Genomic DNA, 16,806 nt, shown 5'->3' on the forward strand with positions numbered 1-16,806 from the left:
CCAGAGGTTTACCAAATGCTTTATTGTTTGTGGTCTCCTCCACCGCTTTCTCCCGGGTTTGCCACTTCACTTACTTTCTGCACTGCAGAATAAACTGTGAAGTTCACTCTAAGAGGAAGGCTGAGAATCTCATTTTGGACTCTTCATTGAATTGCAAATCCTAGGTTTCTTGGACATGGAGAGCAGTCTAACTGCTACACAGTACCATACACAGATGTCATATGCTTTTATGCTTGACATTAGCACCAGTATATTTGAAATATGTTTTAATTAAGCTGCAGAGGAATTCCTATGCAAAAACCATCCTGGCTAAGCTAGGGCCATTAAGGAACAATACAGGGTCATTAAGGGTCATTGGCTAGACAAGAGAACTGTCCTTCCCTCTTGCCCTGAGTTGTGAACAGAGACTGGGGGTTTAAAATGCTCCTTTCTCCTTTCCTGTTGACACTTGCCACTGCATCTGAGTGACAAGACCCAGGCTGTGGACCTTCAAAAAGTTGGCATGGGGGCTTCAAATTGCTCCTTAAAATATATAGGTAACTGATTATGTCATTTCATTTCAGGGACGACTTGAGGGAATTCCAGTTCAGAAAGGCTGGCATCTCTCGGGCAGACGTTTCAAATGGCTGGTATGCTCTTGAGTGTTGTATCTATCGGCTAGAGGGTGAAATAATGGAAGGAAAAGCCACCTTCGTGTAGCTGGAAAATCACAGATCAATGAACTAGAATAACAGTTTTGGAACTGAGAGCTTGGGCTCTGCAGAGGCTCTTGTTTTTAATGCCAATGTCCATCTCTGGGATAAGTGGGGCAAATTAAGAAGATAGTCTCTGAGCAGAAGCAGAGTGCAAGGTTTATACTGAGCCCAGAACCTGGTTTTTGTTTATGAGCCATATCTGACTCGAGATGCCATTTAAAAAGACCAGTCGCAGAGCAGTGCTCTGTAGCTTTAATCACCCTTCCCACATTTGTGAATTAAGCAGAAAGGGTACTCAATCAAAAGATGTGATGTCCAGCTTGAGCCCCAAGCACCTCTTGCTTTATAAATTAATTACTGGAAGGGCCCTATGCACCCTTACCCGGACATAGTCAGAGATAACCTACACAATTAACAAGGGCCTTCAATTAGCTAATATATCCCACTGTAGGTTGAGACAAACACAGTACAATTTGCAGGACCAAAGTTCCCTTTGAAAAGAGCTCTTCTCCTGGACAAGCCAATTAGGCTAAGCTAAACAGGACTTACAGTAGATCTCTAGTTCAAACCCATGGTGCTCCCACTGCAAGTGTGCTTTAGACAAACAAGTTAAACTTCACAACCTATCCGTCACAAGTCAAAGAGACGCGCTAAGAGTTGAACAAAAAGAAAGACTTTATTTTTCAGTCTTAAGATATGGCAGTTGGATGCATTTTAGTGTTTTTTCCTCGTAGTATACATTAGTATTAACAGAATTCTGCAGGAATTCAAATCTTAAAATATTGGCCCTGCTTTTATTATTGGCCAGATTTTCTAAAGGTCAGGAGAGCAAGAGTAGATTGCACTCTTTCAAACTTAGCAAACATTGGCAGGTATGTGCGCAGCATAGCGGGGTACACAAAAGGAGAAGGCCTTGCATCCAGCTGTTAGCATCTGCCTGAGCGGAAGACCCAGAATTGTCCCATCAATGGGTTTGGAAGCCAACCCACTTGCCCAGCCTTCAACATTCAGCGTGTGCAGTGAACGTGTAATATGTATCTACATGAATGCCCCGAAGCGGCATTTGAGTTAATCTTTGGGCACATCACGATATACAGACAAGGCTGCCCACCCCGAGGGAGGCAGCTCATAGATATATATACATATACAAACAAACTCGTGTGCAAAGGAAATCACAGTCCGAGGTTCCCACAAGCCGGAGAGTGTCCTGGGAGATGGCAGGCGTCCAAGGTGAGTGTAGCACAGAGCGAGCTCCCTCCATGGTTGTGCTCTTCATTTGCGATGCCGCCTTTGCTCCTCTTCTTCCTCACTGCGCTGGCTTTGAAGTTTTAGGAGCCTTGATCCTTGCTACTGTGCGAAGGTTAAAAGAGGGTTCAAGTTGCCCATTGCACCAAATGCTACAGCTTGCTTACACTCACTCACTCACTCACTCATATTGAAGCACATATTCATAATCTCTCTCTCTCTCTCTCTCTCACACACACACACACACTCACACAGCCACTCATCCATCAATAGCACAACCCTCAAACCCTGAGCCGATCATTTCACAACAGAACAGATAGAGATGCCCAAACAATGCTCAGATCCCCCAAATCACACAGTCTGACAAAACATTCTTTGTGACCCAACAACTTGCCTGCTCCTAAGATCGACCACCTTTGGTCCGGTAAGAAGAACACCTTACCTGTTTTTGGATTTTAGTGTGCCAACAGCCAGTCCTCTCAGTTGGGGACAAAGGAAGCTACAAATCCCATTATCATTCCTCTAGCTGTAACCTCATGAGTGAGAAGGGAAGGAGTTTCCAGCAAAGGTTAGGGGCAAGAAGGGATTTGACAGGATAGAATTGGTCCTGTGATTGTTGTTTCACTGCCCGGCATTCCTATTTCATAAAGCTGTGGTGCTCAGATAGGAAAGGAAGGAGGATAAGGAAGGAGTACAAGGAGACAGGGGTAAGCGTGGAGTGCATCAATTACGTCTGGCAGGAACGCCTTGCCATTGTAAGCTTCCGGGCAGCAAGATGGCACAGGGGGCCTTCGTTCCGCAATACCGTAATAGTGGCTCAATATAGCCACACCCAAGCCACCAGCTCCAAAGACAGCTGACCATTCAGTTCCCTTATAGTACCATTCAGAAATCCTGCTTCTTTGGATGAGGAAAATGGCCGCCTGGGTCAACCGTTGTACAAGCCAGGAGGAGAGGTGTCCCATTTGGCAGAAGGCCCAGTTGGTCTTCCCTGTATTTACTCTTGTTGGTTGTAGCAATGTAGCCTTGAAAGCATTCAAGAGTCGGGATCTGGATCTTGCTGAATCTCTTCCCTCTTATTAAGACCTCATCCTCACCCCTACTGAAATCTGAAATGGCCCTACTGAGAGACACCAGCAGCTGGGTGGTCTTGCATTTGGCCAGGAGGTCAGATAGTTTCTGCCCGAGATGTTGAGAGATCCACATTTTGAGTTCCCCCAGTTTTTTTTATTGGATCCTCAAATCAGATTAGGGAAGTATTGTTGGAAGGTATTTAAAACTTCAGGGAGAGCAGCCTGTCCTCACACAAGAGCCCACCTGACATGGTACAACCCAGACACAATCTCAGGGAAGAACGAGACCTTATTCCCAACCTGTTGCAGGAGTTAGCAGCCTTTTCTGCCGGCTGTTGGAGGGAGGGATCTTTGCGGAGAACTGTAGGGGATTATTAGCCTCAACGAGTTACTATTCTCTTCTTAATAGGGCTGTAATTTTCAACTGGGGTTTAACATATCATTCTCTGCTTATAAAGAGAGAGGCATCTGAGTACGAATACTCTACAGCTTTCTACTAGGGTTGGGGACCCTGTGCCCCCTCAGCTATTGCTGGACTTCAGCTCCCATGGGCACCAGCGAGCATGGCCAATGATTATGAACTGTAGTCCAACAACATCTGAAGGCCCCACAGGTTCCCCACCCTCCTTTAGCCCGCTATTTCCCAACTGTCTGCTAGCTGAGGCCCACTTTCTTCAGTGTTGCTATTAGGTAAATTTAGGCTCCAAACTGAATGGGCGGACCCCTTTTTATGGTAATGTGGTGAGCCAGCCCTGTTGAGTTTTGGAACCCCACCTTCTCCTGCTGAGTGGAACAGAATTAAAAGTAGAGACTTATTTCTCTCCAACATCACATGCGGGCGACGACCCCACTCCACCATCTTGGGGACAACCTGGCACCGCTGGTGGTGAGCTTGTGGACAATAAAAAAGATAAAAAAGGGATCTAGCCTCCTAGTCCACCCAGGAGCAGTTTTGTGTTGCTGTGGGAAGCACCTCTCCAGGAACAAAACAAAACAAAACAAACAAACCAAAAAAAGGGCAGAGAATATCAGGACTACCGTGGCATTCATACATGTGAAAACGTGTGGAAGAAAACACACCCCAACTGTCCTCACACACCCCAAATGCTCGATTTCCACTCCACGGGAAAGGGAGCAGTGCGTCTTCCAGGCACAGAAATAGCTGAGGAGAGGAGCATTGCTGTGCCCCTGTGTTGCGTGGCTTTTTGGTGGATCCAACATGGTACATTCCTCGGTGGGATTAGCAAAGTGAGGCACACTTGTAGACCTGTGAAGTAGCATCCCTTTCATGGCCCTTTCCCCCAGGAAAGGTTGCGAGAAGTCGTGACATGGTGCCCTCGGCAAGGGTCATCCGTGGGGAGCTGCTCCCACAGTGCGAGGCAGTGCAGTGCACGTTGCCCCTCCAAAGGAGGGCGCTTCTCCTGCCCATGTCCGTCCAGGAGGCAATGGAAGACTTGGTGGCTTGGGATGTTGGTTATCTGCTGACCAGGAAGAGGAAAGGAGGGTGTTTTTACCTTCCTCCCCACCCTATGGTGAGTATACAGACCCAGAGCAGCAGCACAAAGATCAGGGTTATGAGCTGGGGCTAAGCCCCTCCCGACCTGAAACACAGAAGCAAGGGGGGGTAATTTTAGTGGGAATGCAGAGCAGTAAAGGAATGCAAGATAGAAGTAATGGTGGCGATTCCTCAGCAAGGTTAAAAGAGCCAGATGTGTTCTCTGTCATTCATTTGTACATGATAGAAGCATCTGGAGCGGAGGTTCCCAAACTTATTTGGTCTACCGCCCCTTTTTCAGAAAAAAATTACTCCATGCCCCGTGGAAATTGAAGGGGTGAGGCCAGTGTCACAGCTTGCCTTCCATTGGCCAAATGGGCAGGCAAGCTGCAATCCACTTCCCCAGCATCATTCCTCTAGCTGTAACCTCATGGGTGAGAAGAGAAGGAGTTTCCAGCAAAAGTTAGGGGCGAGAAGGCATTTGACAGAATAGAATTGGTCCCGTGATTGTTGTTTCACTGCTCTCCACTTCCCCAGCCTGGGTGAAGTTGAAAAGGGTTGACCCCAGCCCAGGAAAACCCCTCACCTCCAGCATGACTGCTGGATGTAGGGGAGGCGTTGTCGCCGTCCTGCAACAGCACCCGACCTGGCGGTAAGCATCATTACGCAACAGATGAAACATGTACAAATGGTTTTTCAACATTGTCCTCTTTCTTTATGTTTCCACCGCCTCCTTATTTTTATTCAACGTCCCCCAATTGCACCCGAGGCTGCACTGATTTGGAGAGATGCCTGTTTGTGGTTTGCTTTCTCTCTCTGCTTGCTGAACACTGGAGTCTAGGTCCCACTGTATCATACTTTTGGGATGGGAAGGAGAGATGATGCATTGGACAAGACCGTTGGCTTTGGTCTTCTTAAGCATAACTCCACAACTTGTTACAGTGCAGACCTGCAGACACTGACACAGAGAATACTCTTGTGTAAGTTGGGTGCCTGCGAAAATGTCGTTAATACATAACGGAAAGCCAGCGGGGCCATTTTTCAACTGAATGTACATTCTAACCCATGTACGATTCACATTTGCAATACAGAAACGGAAATCCCAAAGTCTTTTTGAATGTCTGGCAATGCTCTGAAATGCCTTTGCGATAAACAGGGTTGGGAGTACTCACCCAGCCTGTACAAAGGGGGCCAATGTCTGACATTGGGTCACCAATGAGGGCTTCACCTAACTGCCATTTTCATGATTCACTGCTTCCCAACCCACAATGCTGGCGGCAAGATTTTTGGGGACTTAAATCAATGCCCTCTCATTGGGCCCTTTAACTGGGATGTGCAAATTCTGGCAATTCTCACACATTTTAGATCAGTGATCCCCAAACTTGGGTCTCCAGCTGTTTTAGGACTACAATTCCCACCATCCCCGACCACTGGTCTTGCTAGCTAGAGATGATGGGAGTTGTAGTCCAAAAACAGCTGGAGAAAGTGAAAATAGTGGAAGTGTCAAGGCAGAGGGCCCCTCTGCTGGTTTGGTGATACCAGCAAATATTTGATTTTGCCATGATAGGGGGCAGGGGTTGGAAAAGGTGGCAAAAAATTTTTTTTATTATTGTTGTTGCCATGAGCACCATTTGCTATTTTACAAACTCAGGTTGTTTTTTTCCAATGCAAGTGTTGTGGAAATAGGAAGAATTCAAGTTATCTTGTACCATGTAGTTTGCTGCCACAACAGAAATTATTCGCTCCTCGCATTATGGGCCCAAGGCTACACATGCAGCAGAGAATGACATCCGTTTCAGAATTCTAAAACTGTTAATAATTTACAACTGCAGTTAACACATTTCTAACAGAACAAGTCCATTGAACTTTGAGGGACTCAGGGATGAAAATTTGGTTCACTCTGCATTTTAATGCAAATCTCCCTAATTCACATCTCCAGAAACTATGCAAACAGAAGCAGAGCTACCAAATTTGTGATGCAGTTTCTCCAACTAAAAAGATTTGTATAGAAATGGGTATATTAGGGGGGCAAGTATGCATGTATCTTAAAAAATTGCAAGCAATTTTTCCTAATTTAGCATTACATTAGATGAAATAACTTGCAAAAAATGTGTCTATTAGGAGAAATGCGTGCAAAAGTTCTGACAATTTTTGAGGGAAGCTTTTTTATATACAGTGGAACCTCGGTTTATGAACACCTTGGTTTACGAATTTTCGGTTTACGAACGCCGCAGACCCATCTGGAACGGATTAATTCACTTCCCATTACTTTCAATGGGAAAGTTCGCTTCAGTTTATGAACGCTTCAGTTTAAGTACTCCGCAGACCGTCTGGAACAGATGAATCCACTTTCCATTACTTTCAGTGGGAAAGTTCGCTTCAGTTTATGAACGCTTCAGTTTATGAACAGACTTCCGGAACCAATTGTGTTCATAAACCGAGGTACCACTGTATATAAAAAATCACTAACTGAAACAAAAATGGGTTGGACTGATTTTTTTAAAACTGGAAAAATGATGAACAGAAATTGAAATTGATTAAGCTATACCAGGCATAGGCAACCTTGGCTCTCCAGATGTTTTGGAACTACAACTCCCATGATCCCTAGCTAACAGGGCCAGTGGTCAGGGATCATGGGAGTTGTAGTTCCAAAACATCTGGAGAGCCAAGGTTGCCTATGCCTGATCTATACCTTAGTTCTGAATTAACATAGGATTTTGTTAAGCATCTACTCTTAAGCCATTCCAGTCTAATAGGTGCAATTATCTATTTTCTAACTCTATAGAAGGGGTTATTGCTGCTAGTATGCATCAAACGGGGGAAATTATCAAGGGAATGTTTAATGTCTAAATTTTGCACAAAAAAACCCACCACTACGCTATTATTTTAATTTTCTGTTTTGTAATATTCTGTTGTGTTTGTTGTTGGATTTAGAAACACAGGATGCAAAAAAGTGGATTCAAGGCCGCCGCCACCACCCCTTTGATTCACGGAAATTACATGGGTGACACTTTGCCTAACATTTATCTCCATGGCAGACAAAGATTCACCTGCTAATTTTCTGTGCAGTGGACTCCTGTCAACTTGAGATTTAGTTTTAAGTCCATAATCATATTCTGCTTTTAAAGTACCCCTATAAAACTAAATCTGGTATACCATCTTTTTAAAATGTAGCCTAACCTTTCTTTTACATATTTTATTGATTCTGTATCTGTCAGCAACTTGCATAAAGCTCATTCCTTTGGGAATTAGACAGCATTCTCCTCTTGTGCCCTGAATTTTGACATTTTCAAAATGTTAAATTTAGGAGAGATATTGTGCAGCAATTGTAGTACAAAAGCATGGAGACACACTTTGGGAGTGGTTGGGGAAATAATATATTGAAAACTCCTTGCTACTGTAACCAAAGTGACAAATACAATCTGATTTGCAATCCCTACACGTGTGGATTATTATATTTTAAAAGCCCTAGATGGCCCAAATCCTGCATATCTCACAGAACAGTCTCCTTCCACATATTCCCCTTTGCCTGCTCTGATCAGGAGAAATCATGGATAAGGCGCTCACTTTTCTTTCCTGGCATCAGTGGTGCAGTAATCTCTGGGCTTAACGGTCATATGGATGTGTGTGTGTGTGTGCTCTTTATCAGGGGTTCGCAAACTTTTTCAGTAGGGAGTCGGTTCACTGTCCCTCAGACCTCGTGGGGGGCTGGACTATATTTTTGGGGGGGAAATGAACGAGGGATGATGAGCAGCACGCGAAAGGGCTCCAGAGAGGGGCTGCTTTAAATGGCAGGCGCTCGAGAGGGGCGCTCAGCCAACCACGGCTTCTGTGTCTTGTGAGCGGCAGGGGCATGATGAGCGGTGCGCAAAAGGGCTCCGGAGAGGGGCTGGCACCAACAAAGCTCAGCCCCCTTCCTCCTCTAGGCAGGGCGGGGAGAAGCCAGGAGGAGGGAGGGAGGTGCCAGTGCCGTGTGAGGGAGAGGGAGAGAGAGGGAAAGAACGTGTGCACTGGAGATTCACACAGCGATTCCCAGACCGTCCATGGGGCTGATTTAGAAGGCCATTGGGCCTGATTCAGCCCGCGAACCTTAGTTTGCCAACCCATGCTTTGGATGGTAATGTGCTTCACTTCACTGTATTTTGGGGGACTTTTGCAGAGTTAGGCCTTGGACCACTACCCTAAAGTTCTGTTCCAAATGCATCACTGCTTGGCAGGGCTCCTGTGATGGCCCGAATGAAAGGGAGACGTTTGTTCAACAGGTGCAGTTTCAGCTCTTGAATTTCTATTGAATTTCTGCCTGTCCATGAAGCCCTGCAAATAATAAAGGCGGCCACCCTACTCGGGGTGGAGGGCAGCATCTATTCAATATCCATATAATAATAAAACTTATTTACAATGTGATATGGCTACAAATTATCACACAGGTTCCTCCAGTAAAAGATGTGCATGCTCAAAGTTTCTTGAAAGTCCTCCCTAATAATCCAACATGCGCCTTTGGGTATGTGCTATATTCGTGTATACTAGCTTTGGCGCCATGATGCAAAATGGGTGGGATAGAAATGTAAGAAAATATATGTATTATACGGTAGGTTGTGGAAGAGGGAACAAGCTTGTTTTCTCCTGCTCTTGAGGATAGGACTTGAACCAATGGCTTCAAGTTACAAGAAAGAAGATTCCGACCAAACATCAGGAAGAACTTTGACGACAAGAGCTGTTTCACAGTGGTACGGTCTCCCTTGGGAGATTATGGACTCTCCTTCTTTGGAGGTTTTTAAGTAGAGGTTGGACGACCACCTGAGATTTTTGCATTGCAGGGGATTGGACTAGAATCCAACCCCAGAATTGCATTGCTGGGGACATAGAATCATATAATTCTTCCAACTCTATAATTCTATGATTCTATGAAAGGAATGCACTTTGCATGTGGCCATAGGTGCGATCCTCTTTTTACTACTTGACATGTTCCATGACTGGGTGCTAGCAGTTAAAACAAGAGCCGCATTGCCGCAACGTATAACATGGTGTTTGGGGTGGTTTTTTGTTTACCTCTCTCTACTATGCTGAATGAAAAAGCACTTAATCACACCATTACCTTGTTCAACCCAATATTTGTGTGAATCTGTTCTAGCTCAGTCTCCACCCGCAGAGGAGAATCTCCACCCCTACTTCCCAAACTCCTGGCTCTTTTAAACTTCCAAAGAACAATGAAGCCATGAAATGAGAGGAATGCCAAGGGAGATTGCCAGGTCACATTCACAAAATACGCAATGGACAGATAGCAGCAGATAAACATGGATGTGTCTCTCATAGCGCACAGCAGGGGCAGATCTTGTCTTCTCCCCATTAGGGTGGTTACCAGGTTCCAAGGGACATTCGTGGTTTTCAGAAAGGAAAATCACTGAGTGGCCAGATGTGAGAGCTTGTTCCTATGGGCATGTTAATGGGAGAAGTAATCATACCGATTTAAAAGAAGTCCCTCTTTGGCCATCACCTGCTTTTTGCAATATGTTCAAAGGGCCAAATTTGCAACCTACCGTGGTTGGGAATGTTAATGAGCACTTAGCCATCAGTCCTTGTAATACCCGAATACTGCAATTTAGGGTCCAGTTCTGCAAACTGCTCCATACCCCTTTGTGTGTATATGGAAAATTAGTATGTCAGGGTTAACTGTTCAAGCCAAGCGTTTCCCCTAACAACTTGTTTTTGTTTTGTTTTTACGTGCAGGGAAATTTCCTTTTTTTTGTATGGAGGGCATTGAACCACATTAGTCCCCTCTTGCAATTCAATATGTTCAAGTTACGTTACTTTCTGTGTGCAAGAACTAGGCCTTTGTTGTTGCTTATGTCTAGGTCTATGGTAAGTTATAGCATACTACAACTTTACAAATGAATCTGCTGAAAGACTTCCTGGCTGAACCAGGTGGTGTATTTTGTTGCGATGAAGTTTTTCTAACTCTGTGGGTCCTGATGAGACCATATTTATATAAGGTTTACATTCTATACACGGCAGGCAGAGAAGTCCGAGCCATACACAGAATCTTTAGGCTAACTCACAGCCAATGTCCATACAGTTGCACACAAGTAAACCCAGCACCTGTGAGTTAAGATGTTCCTTTTTCAAAAAATGGCAGCAAAGAATTACTTGAGTGGGTCCTCTCTACTCTGGCTGTACTCAACACTTAGGCTGCATTCACACTATAACTGTAAAACACACTAGAAGCACACACACCCCTTTAAGAATTCTGGGTACTATAATTTACCCCTCACAGAGTTACAATTTCTAGCAACCCTTAACAGACCAGTACCCAGATTTCCTTCAGGGGAAGAATATGCTTGAAAGGTATAGCACGTGCAAATTTGGTTGTATGGTTTTATCATTCCCCCAACCGCATCCCTATAAAATCAGGCACCTGAGAACAGGAGTTTTAAGGGTTGCCTTAATGGAGTTTCTTAATTGGCCATTTTCCCATTCAAAATGGCTCTCCCCTGGCTGTTTTTGCCACACAGAAGGAAAGGATAACCATATATATTTCCCCTACAAGTGGAAACATACCAAAGGCACAGGAAGCAATGTTGAGCAGGAAAGCACCTGAGTAGTTTCCTTCCCACAATGCTGCAGCCTCCAGGGCTACTCTGGGTGAGAAAGAACCACTGAAATACTACTAATGGAGCATTACATGTTATGGGGGCCTCAGTTCAAACCAAATTCTCCATGTATTGAGGGAAGGGGACACACAAAAGCCCCTGGTCTCCAAATCCCCTAGGTAATTATATACTCGGGGCATGTGTGTATGCACAAACACAGGTATCTATATGGGTAGTAAAAAGTGTGTGTGAAGTTCATTACTACAGCATTGGGCCTCGGGGCCCCTGGGTTTAAATCTATGCTACCCACAGAGTACTTTAGTCAAGTTGCACTCTATTGGCCTCAGTTTCTCCAGGAATAATGGTTTATCTTGTAGGTTTCTTGGGCGGGTTTAATACATCTCAGGGCTGCAAATGCTCATTATAATATGCGAGGGCCTGTATGTGTGCTAAAATATGGTGCACATCCTTTCATTTAACAGAATGGGGGGAGCACAGAAAATACAGTGATTGGTTTACATGTAATGGTGAGGTGGAGAGGTCAACACAGGGTTTCCTGAAAGTAGAGCCATTTTTTCCATGTCAGAACAAACACAGTTCATGACAAATACCTGCTTTCACCATGAGGGCCCACTCAAAAGGATAAATCCTCACAGTGAAACCAATGGGGGTAAATTCCTCTCACGGGGACTTTACCACATCAGATAAGAAAAGGTAACATGTCAAAACGTGGGCCTCAGAGACCAAGGGCCAAGGTTAACATCAAGCACCTCATCATTATCATCCAATATTTGAGAGCAGGGCCTGTTGCTGTGTTAGATAGCTGAATCCTTAACAATCCTGCTTATTGCCCAAAGGCCCTCCTCCCGCAAGCCAACTAAGGAATGGAGAGCAAAGCGTTGCTGATGCCGGCTCTGGTGGATGCGTGGAGAGAAGCGATGGCATGGCGCAGATGAGATCTTCTTGGTCGAGAGGGGCCTCCACAAGAGAGCTGGTTCAGCCACCCACATGATCATTGCAAGCAGGGAGTGCGGGATGAAGGCGATGCGGAGGATGGGATGGAGGGGATGAGCGATGGAGGGGGTGGTGGCGAGGTGTGGTGCTTAGATGCCCTGCTGAGCCGGGTCATACCTTCCTCTGCGAATGTTCCTTTGCAAGCCGAGGAGAGAGAAGGAAAGAGAGAGAGGGGGACGGGGGTTAGCAGGTAACTTCAGCTGGGTACACCTTGGCCTAACTGCCTCAAGTCTTCGTGCCGCATGCCATGGTCGGTAATGCAAAACCCAGCCATGCATGCAACATCTTCCTTACCATCCAGGACAGCTTTTGTGCAGAGATCTACCACCACTATTCTTCTTAGCTGACATAGCTCCTGCCAGAACTTTAAAAGGGCCTTGGGAAGGCCAAGAAAGGAGGAAGAGATTCGCTGGGATCTCCCCTGCGGCACAAGGGCCTCAAGTACAAAGTCTATGTTTGAGCTGAAATTCTAATATTGGGTATGAGCTTCTTAAAGCATGTTTCTAGCCCTCAGTAGCAAATTAAATGAGCATCTTTAAAACAGGTAGCAATTAGAAAACAGAAGAAATGTGGTCAAAGCTGCCACTATATTAAGGAGAGGGGATTTCCCACACAGCAAAGGTTTTATGGTTTCCTTTAGCCTCGTGCTATAGAGCCCTCTGCTGAGGCACACCTTTTGATTTTTCTTACCACCTTCACCCCATAGTTCTAGTAAGGAAAGAATCGGAATTTGACTACCAACCCTTTCCTCAAAGCACATTTGGATCATCTCATGGCATATTCTCCTTAAAAAAAAAAAAAAAGCTCCGAAAAACAACAATTCAAAATGCTTGAGAAGTATATAGCTGAGGGATGTGATGGGGAGAGACTTGAAGATGCTCGTAATTCCAGAGAAGAAATTGCTGACCTGGAAAGAAGGTGGTCAGCTATTTTAGCTAGAAACCGGAGGGCCAAGACCATGTTCCACACCTCCCCATCCTCTCCCTCATCCCAGCGTCCAGAACAGCAGTTTGGCTGGGTCTGTTGTGCCTTGCTTTCCAATGCAGTAGTGTAGACAGGCAGGCATATACAACATACAAATACCAGCAATTATTTTTGTGGGTGGGGGAGATTTGGGGTGGGGGTTTGAGTGGGTTACCGTTCACTTTGTAGGAGCCAACTCTGAGGTTCCTGCAGCTTGTGCCTTCGGAATTTACTTAGTAGAGGATGGCACCTGACACAAGTTTCCGGACTCTATTGTCCCCCACCCCACCTCCATGCCAACATCCCCTCCCTCCAGCCACCATCTCCTTAAAGCCAGTATTTTGAGTCATGCGACCGTTATTTCAAACACTCCTCTTTCACTCATGCAAGTGTCAGTCCATGCAGAACATCAAACAGGGAGCCTGGTGTGGATCAGAGAGGAAGAGTGTGACTCCCCAATACATTATTTGTTTACCCCAACACCACCACCAGTCCCCCCCCCGTCAACCCACCTTCTGAATGCTGCCATTAACCCCCAGTCCACACTGCTGAATAACTGCCTCCCCCCAAAACAGCCCCATCCTCCCAAAGCAGACAGTGATCTGTAGCTAAGCCCATGTCTAGATGATCTAACACCAAGTGACCCTTCTACCCAAAGCAAAACCTCAGGGTGCTGGACCAACAAATTTCCCCCGCAGTAATATGCTGCAGGTCAACTGGGTGAAAAAGCCCAGTTTGTTAGGTGAGAGGGCAATGGACAGAGGTTAGAGAGGATGCAAAGGCCCCAATTCAAAGCAATGCAGATGGCAGTTAAAGGTGTGCCGGTACATGCACTCCTAAGACAGATTTTTAAGAACTGGGGTGGGAGATGACAGCGCTTACAGTCCTCCCAAACTCCTACAGGCCACATGTTCATGTGGGGGCAGGAAACAGATCCTGCTCCAGAGCTGCTGCAAGTACAGGCAAACTGCCTGAAATGGTTCATGAGGGAAAGCTAATGGCATATCAAAAACTGCAATTGTACCAGTGTACCCCAGCCTGGTCACCGATTCCATTTGAAAGCTCCCTAAGACCAGTTCATATTCTGCCTTTACAGGTGGCAAAGTAACACCGGAAAGCAATTGTAACACATCATACATGGTGAACATTTTGTTCTGGTGTGCCCCCATTCATCAGGAGCTGGGCTTCACCACATCAGTCTGCCCCCATCCCCACCACTCCCAGTGTGGCTCTCAACACAAGAGGGTGCCTTCCGTTCTCCATAACATGCGCCGTGCAAAATGCATTGAGGGTTAAAGAGTAAGCCTGACAAGTGGGCTCAGGAGCAGACCTGAAACGCTCCCTAAAGTTGTGGCCACATCTGGGCTGGAGGTGGAGTCAAAAATGCCTCCATCAATTGATATTCTCCAAGGCTTGGTGCCTCTCTCTGCTTTCCCTAAGCCTGCAGCCCAGGCTTGTCACATTTCCCTGCTGCAGCCAACCCCTATCTGTCTGAGGGTGGATACAGACTACCAGTCGGTGCCCCATTTTGCATGGCAGTAAGCACCATGTGCAAATCTTCCTTTGCCACCCTCCCCCTTGCACCGATGGCTACTTCCTGGGATGGTTGAGGAGTCTCCTGAAAGGCAGGGGCTCTCAAATCAATCCCCAGCTCCTCATTTTCTGACTGAAGGTCCTGCAAAGAAGGAACTGGCCACAGGGTGTTGATCCATCAGGTAAGACCGATCCCCGTCTCCAGTCCAGGCAGGTATCTGGACCATCCCCAGGAACCCCCCCCCCCATGCCTTCCCTACACTACCAAGTGAAGCAGTTAGCAAGTGGCCTTTCCACAACAACAACACCGAAAAACCGTGGTTGTATGAATCCACCCTGAGAAAAACGGCAAAAGCTGAACTTGGTAGGGGGGTGGGACATGCCTCAGCTCAATGCCCCCCCCCATCCCCAGAGCTGAGTGCAGGCACCAAAGGAGCTCACTGCAAAGGGCACCTGGAGCAGAACATGCGAGAGAGCTCCCACCCCCAGGCAATACAGCGCAGGGGCGCACTAGTTGAACGGCACAGCATGCGCAAGTCAACGCTGCTTACTTGAATCCCCATCCGGTGCCGCCCAGGACAATAGCCGCCACCAGGATTGCTCCAGCAATGGAGCCAATGATGATGTTGGTTCCGCTGGGACCTGCAGAGGAAGAGGGGACAATATATATATATATATATATATATATATATATAGAGAGAGAGAGAGAGAGAGAGAGAGAGAGAGAGAGAGAGAGAGAGAGAGAGAGAGAGAGGTTACAACCATAGGTGAATGGCTGAGCATTTGCCTTGCATGCAGAAGGTCCCCATTTAAATCACCAGCATCTCCAAGTAGAGCTGGGAGAGTCCTCAGTCTGAAATCCAGTAGAGATGCTGCCAATCTGTGTAGACAATACTGAGCTAGATGGACTAATGTTCAGACTCAGTATAAGGCAGCTCCCTCCCCATGTTCCTATGAAAAGGAGAGGTCCTAGAATATGGGAGCTTGACTGACAGAGCCTGAATTAGGTGGGGCCTGAATTAGAAAGAGGGAGCAGCCAGTCTGAGCTAAGAGAGAAATAATTAAATGCAGGCTTAAAGAAAACGGTGGGTGTAAGAACTCGTGACTTTAATCTGTGCATTTAGATTGACAACCAAAACAAGAGGTGGCTTTCAAAGAACTGAAGCTGCATGATTCTGGGACAGTCTTCCAAAAACAGCTGTGGTAGAAAAGAACCAGAGCAGGATAAACTGATGAAAACTAGTGATATGTACTCAGGTTTCTCCCAGAGGTTTGATATTTTTGTATTCCTCCCTTAATTTAGAAAGTGATAAATAAAACAAGGCATGTGGAAGCCAACAGCAGATTCGAGAAAGGGCTTTGGAATCTTCAGAGGGAACACAGAGGAGGGTCTCTGCTACGACCTCATGTTGGTATAAGGACCAACACATTTGCAATTTTGATTTGCAAGTGCATGAGATAAGGTTCTGGCCTCCTTTAAGAGAATCTTGACCTGCAAACTTACCCTTGTACTTTTCTGTCTCCCCTGTGGGCTTTGGATCTGGGATAGGGTCATAGACACTGCAGTCCTTTCCTGTCCAATCAGGATAGCAGATGCATTGGCCCTCATTGCTGCAGACCTATAACCAACAAAGAAACTGTATGCTTTGGTCCTTGCAGATGTTCCTCTGATGTTTAGTTAGTATCCTAAAAATGCCCATATGGGCTGCTTTCAGAAGAAGCAAGTTGCTTTTCCCTATGGTGGCATGGACAGTTACAAGATGAAATGGGATAAACAAATTTAAATCCCCCAACAACATTAAACAAAAAGCCAAAGCATTGTTTTCTAGCCTTTTCCCCCATGGCGGGGAGAGACCACTTCTGAATGAGATTATTCTCAAACAAATTAAATGCATCCATCACTTTCAATTTTGCCATCACGTAATACACCATATTATGCTCATAGAACATAATGATTAAACGTATGGACTGGGTCATGATGACATACTTCCATTTTGATCCATACTTTCCAACTTCAGAAAAGACTAAAGGAGGCTTCCTCTCAACCCCCCAGTTTCAAAATCATTGTCCCCAAGACTTGGGCCCTGGAGGAAATAAAACCAAGGAAACTGGAGCAGATGGCTCAATATTCGCATCTGTGCAGACCGTACTGCTAAGCATGTGCCAAGAGCAAGGCACTTTTGAACTGTTTGCAAGTTGTA

General features: G+C 45.8%; 1 protein-coding gene across 4 annotated transcripts in view; it reads right to left on the reverse strand.

The window, feature by feature from the left end:
- Nucleotides 1-1,352: 1,352 nt before the first annotated feature.
- Nucleotides 1,353-16,806, reverse strand: part of ADAM11 (ADAM metallopeptidase domain 11) — a 63,129-nt gene continuing 47,675 nt past the window's right edge. Inside the window, exons 24-27 of one of the 4 annotated variants that reach the window (XM_035134762.2) lie at nt 16,110-16,224; nt 15,157-15,247; nt 12,227-12,244; nt 4,036-4,614 (exon numbers count right to left, since the gene is read on the reverse strand). In XM_035134762.2, coding sequence (XP_034990653.2) covers nt 4,599-4,614; nt 12,227-12,244; nt 15,157-15,247; nt 16,110-16,224 — 240 coding nt within the window. In that variant the 3' untranslated portion in view covers nt 4,036-4,598. Of the gene's footprint in view, nt 2,046-4,035; nt 4,615-10,452; nt 12,245-15,156; nt 15,248-16,109; nt 16,225-16,806 lie in introns of those variants that run through there. The other 3 variants (XM_035134765.2, XM_035134764.2, XM_035134761.2) reach the window with 3 other exon arrangements.

Source organism: Zootoca vivipara, chromosome 13, assembly GCF_963506605.1.
Source record: "Zootoca vivipara chromosome 13, rZooViv1.1, whole genome shotgun sequence".
Taxonomy (NCBI): domain Eukaryota; kingdom Metazoa; phylum Chordata; class Lepidosauria; order Squamata; family Lacertidae; genus Zootoca; species Zootoca vivipara.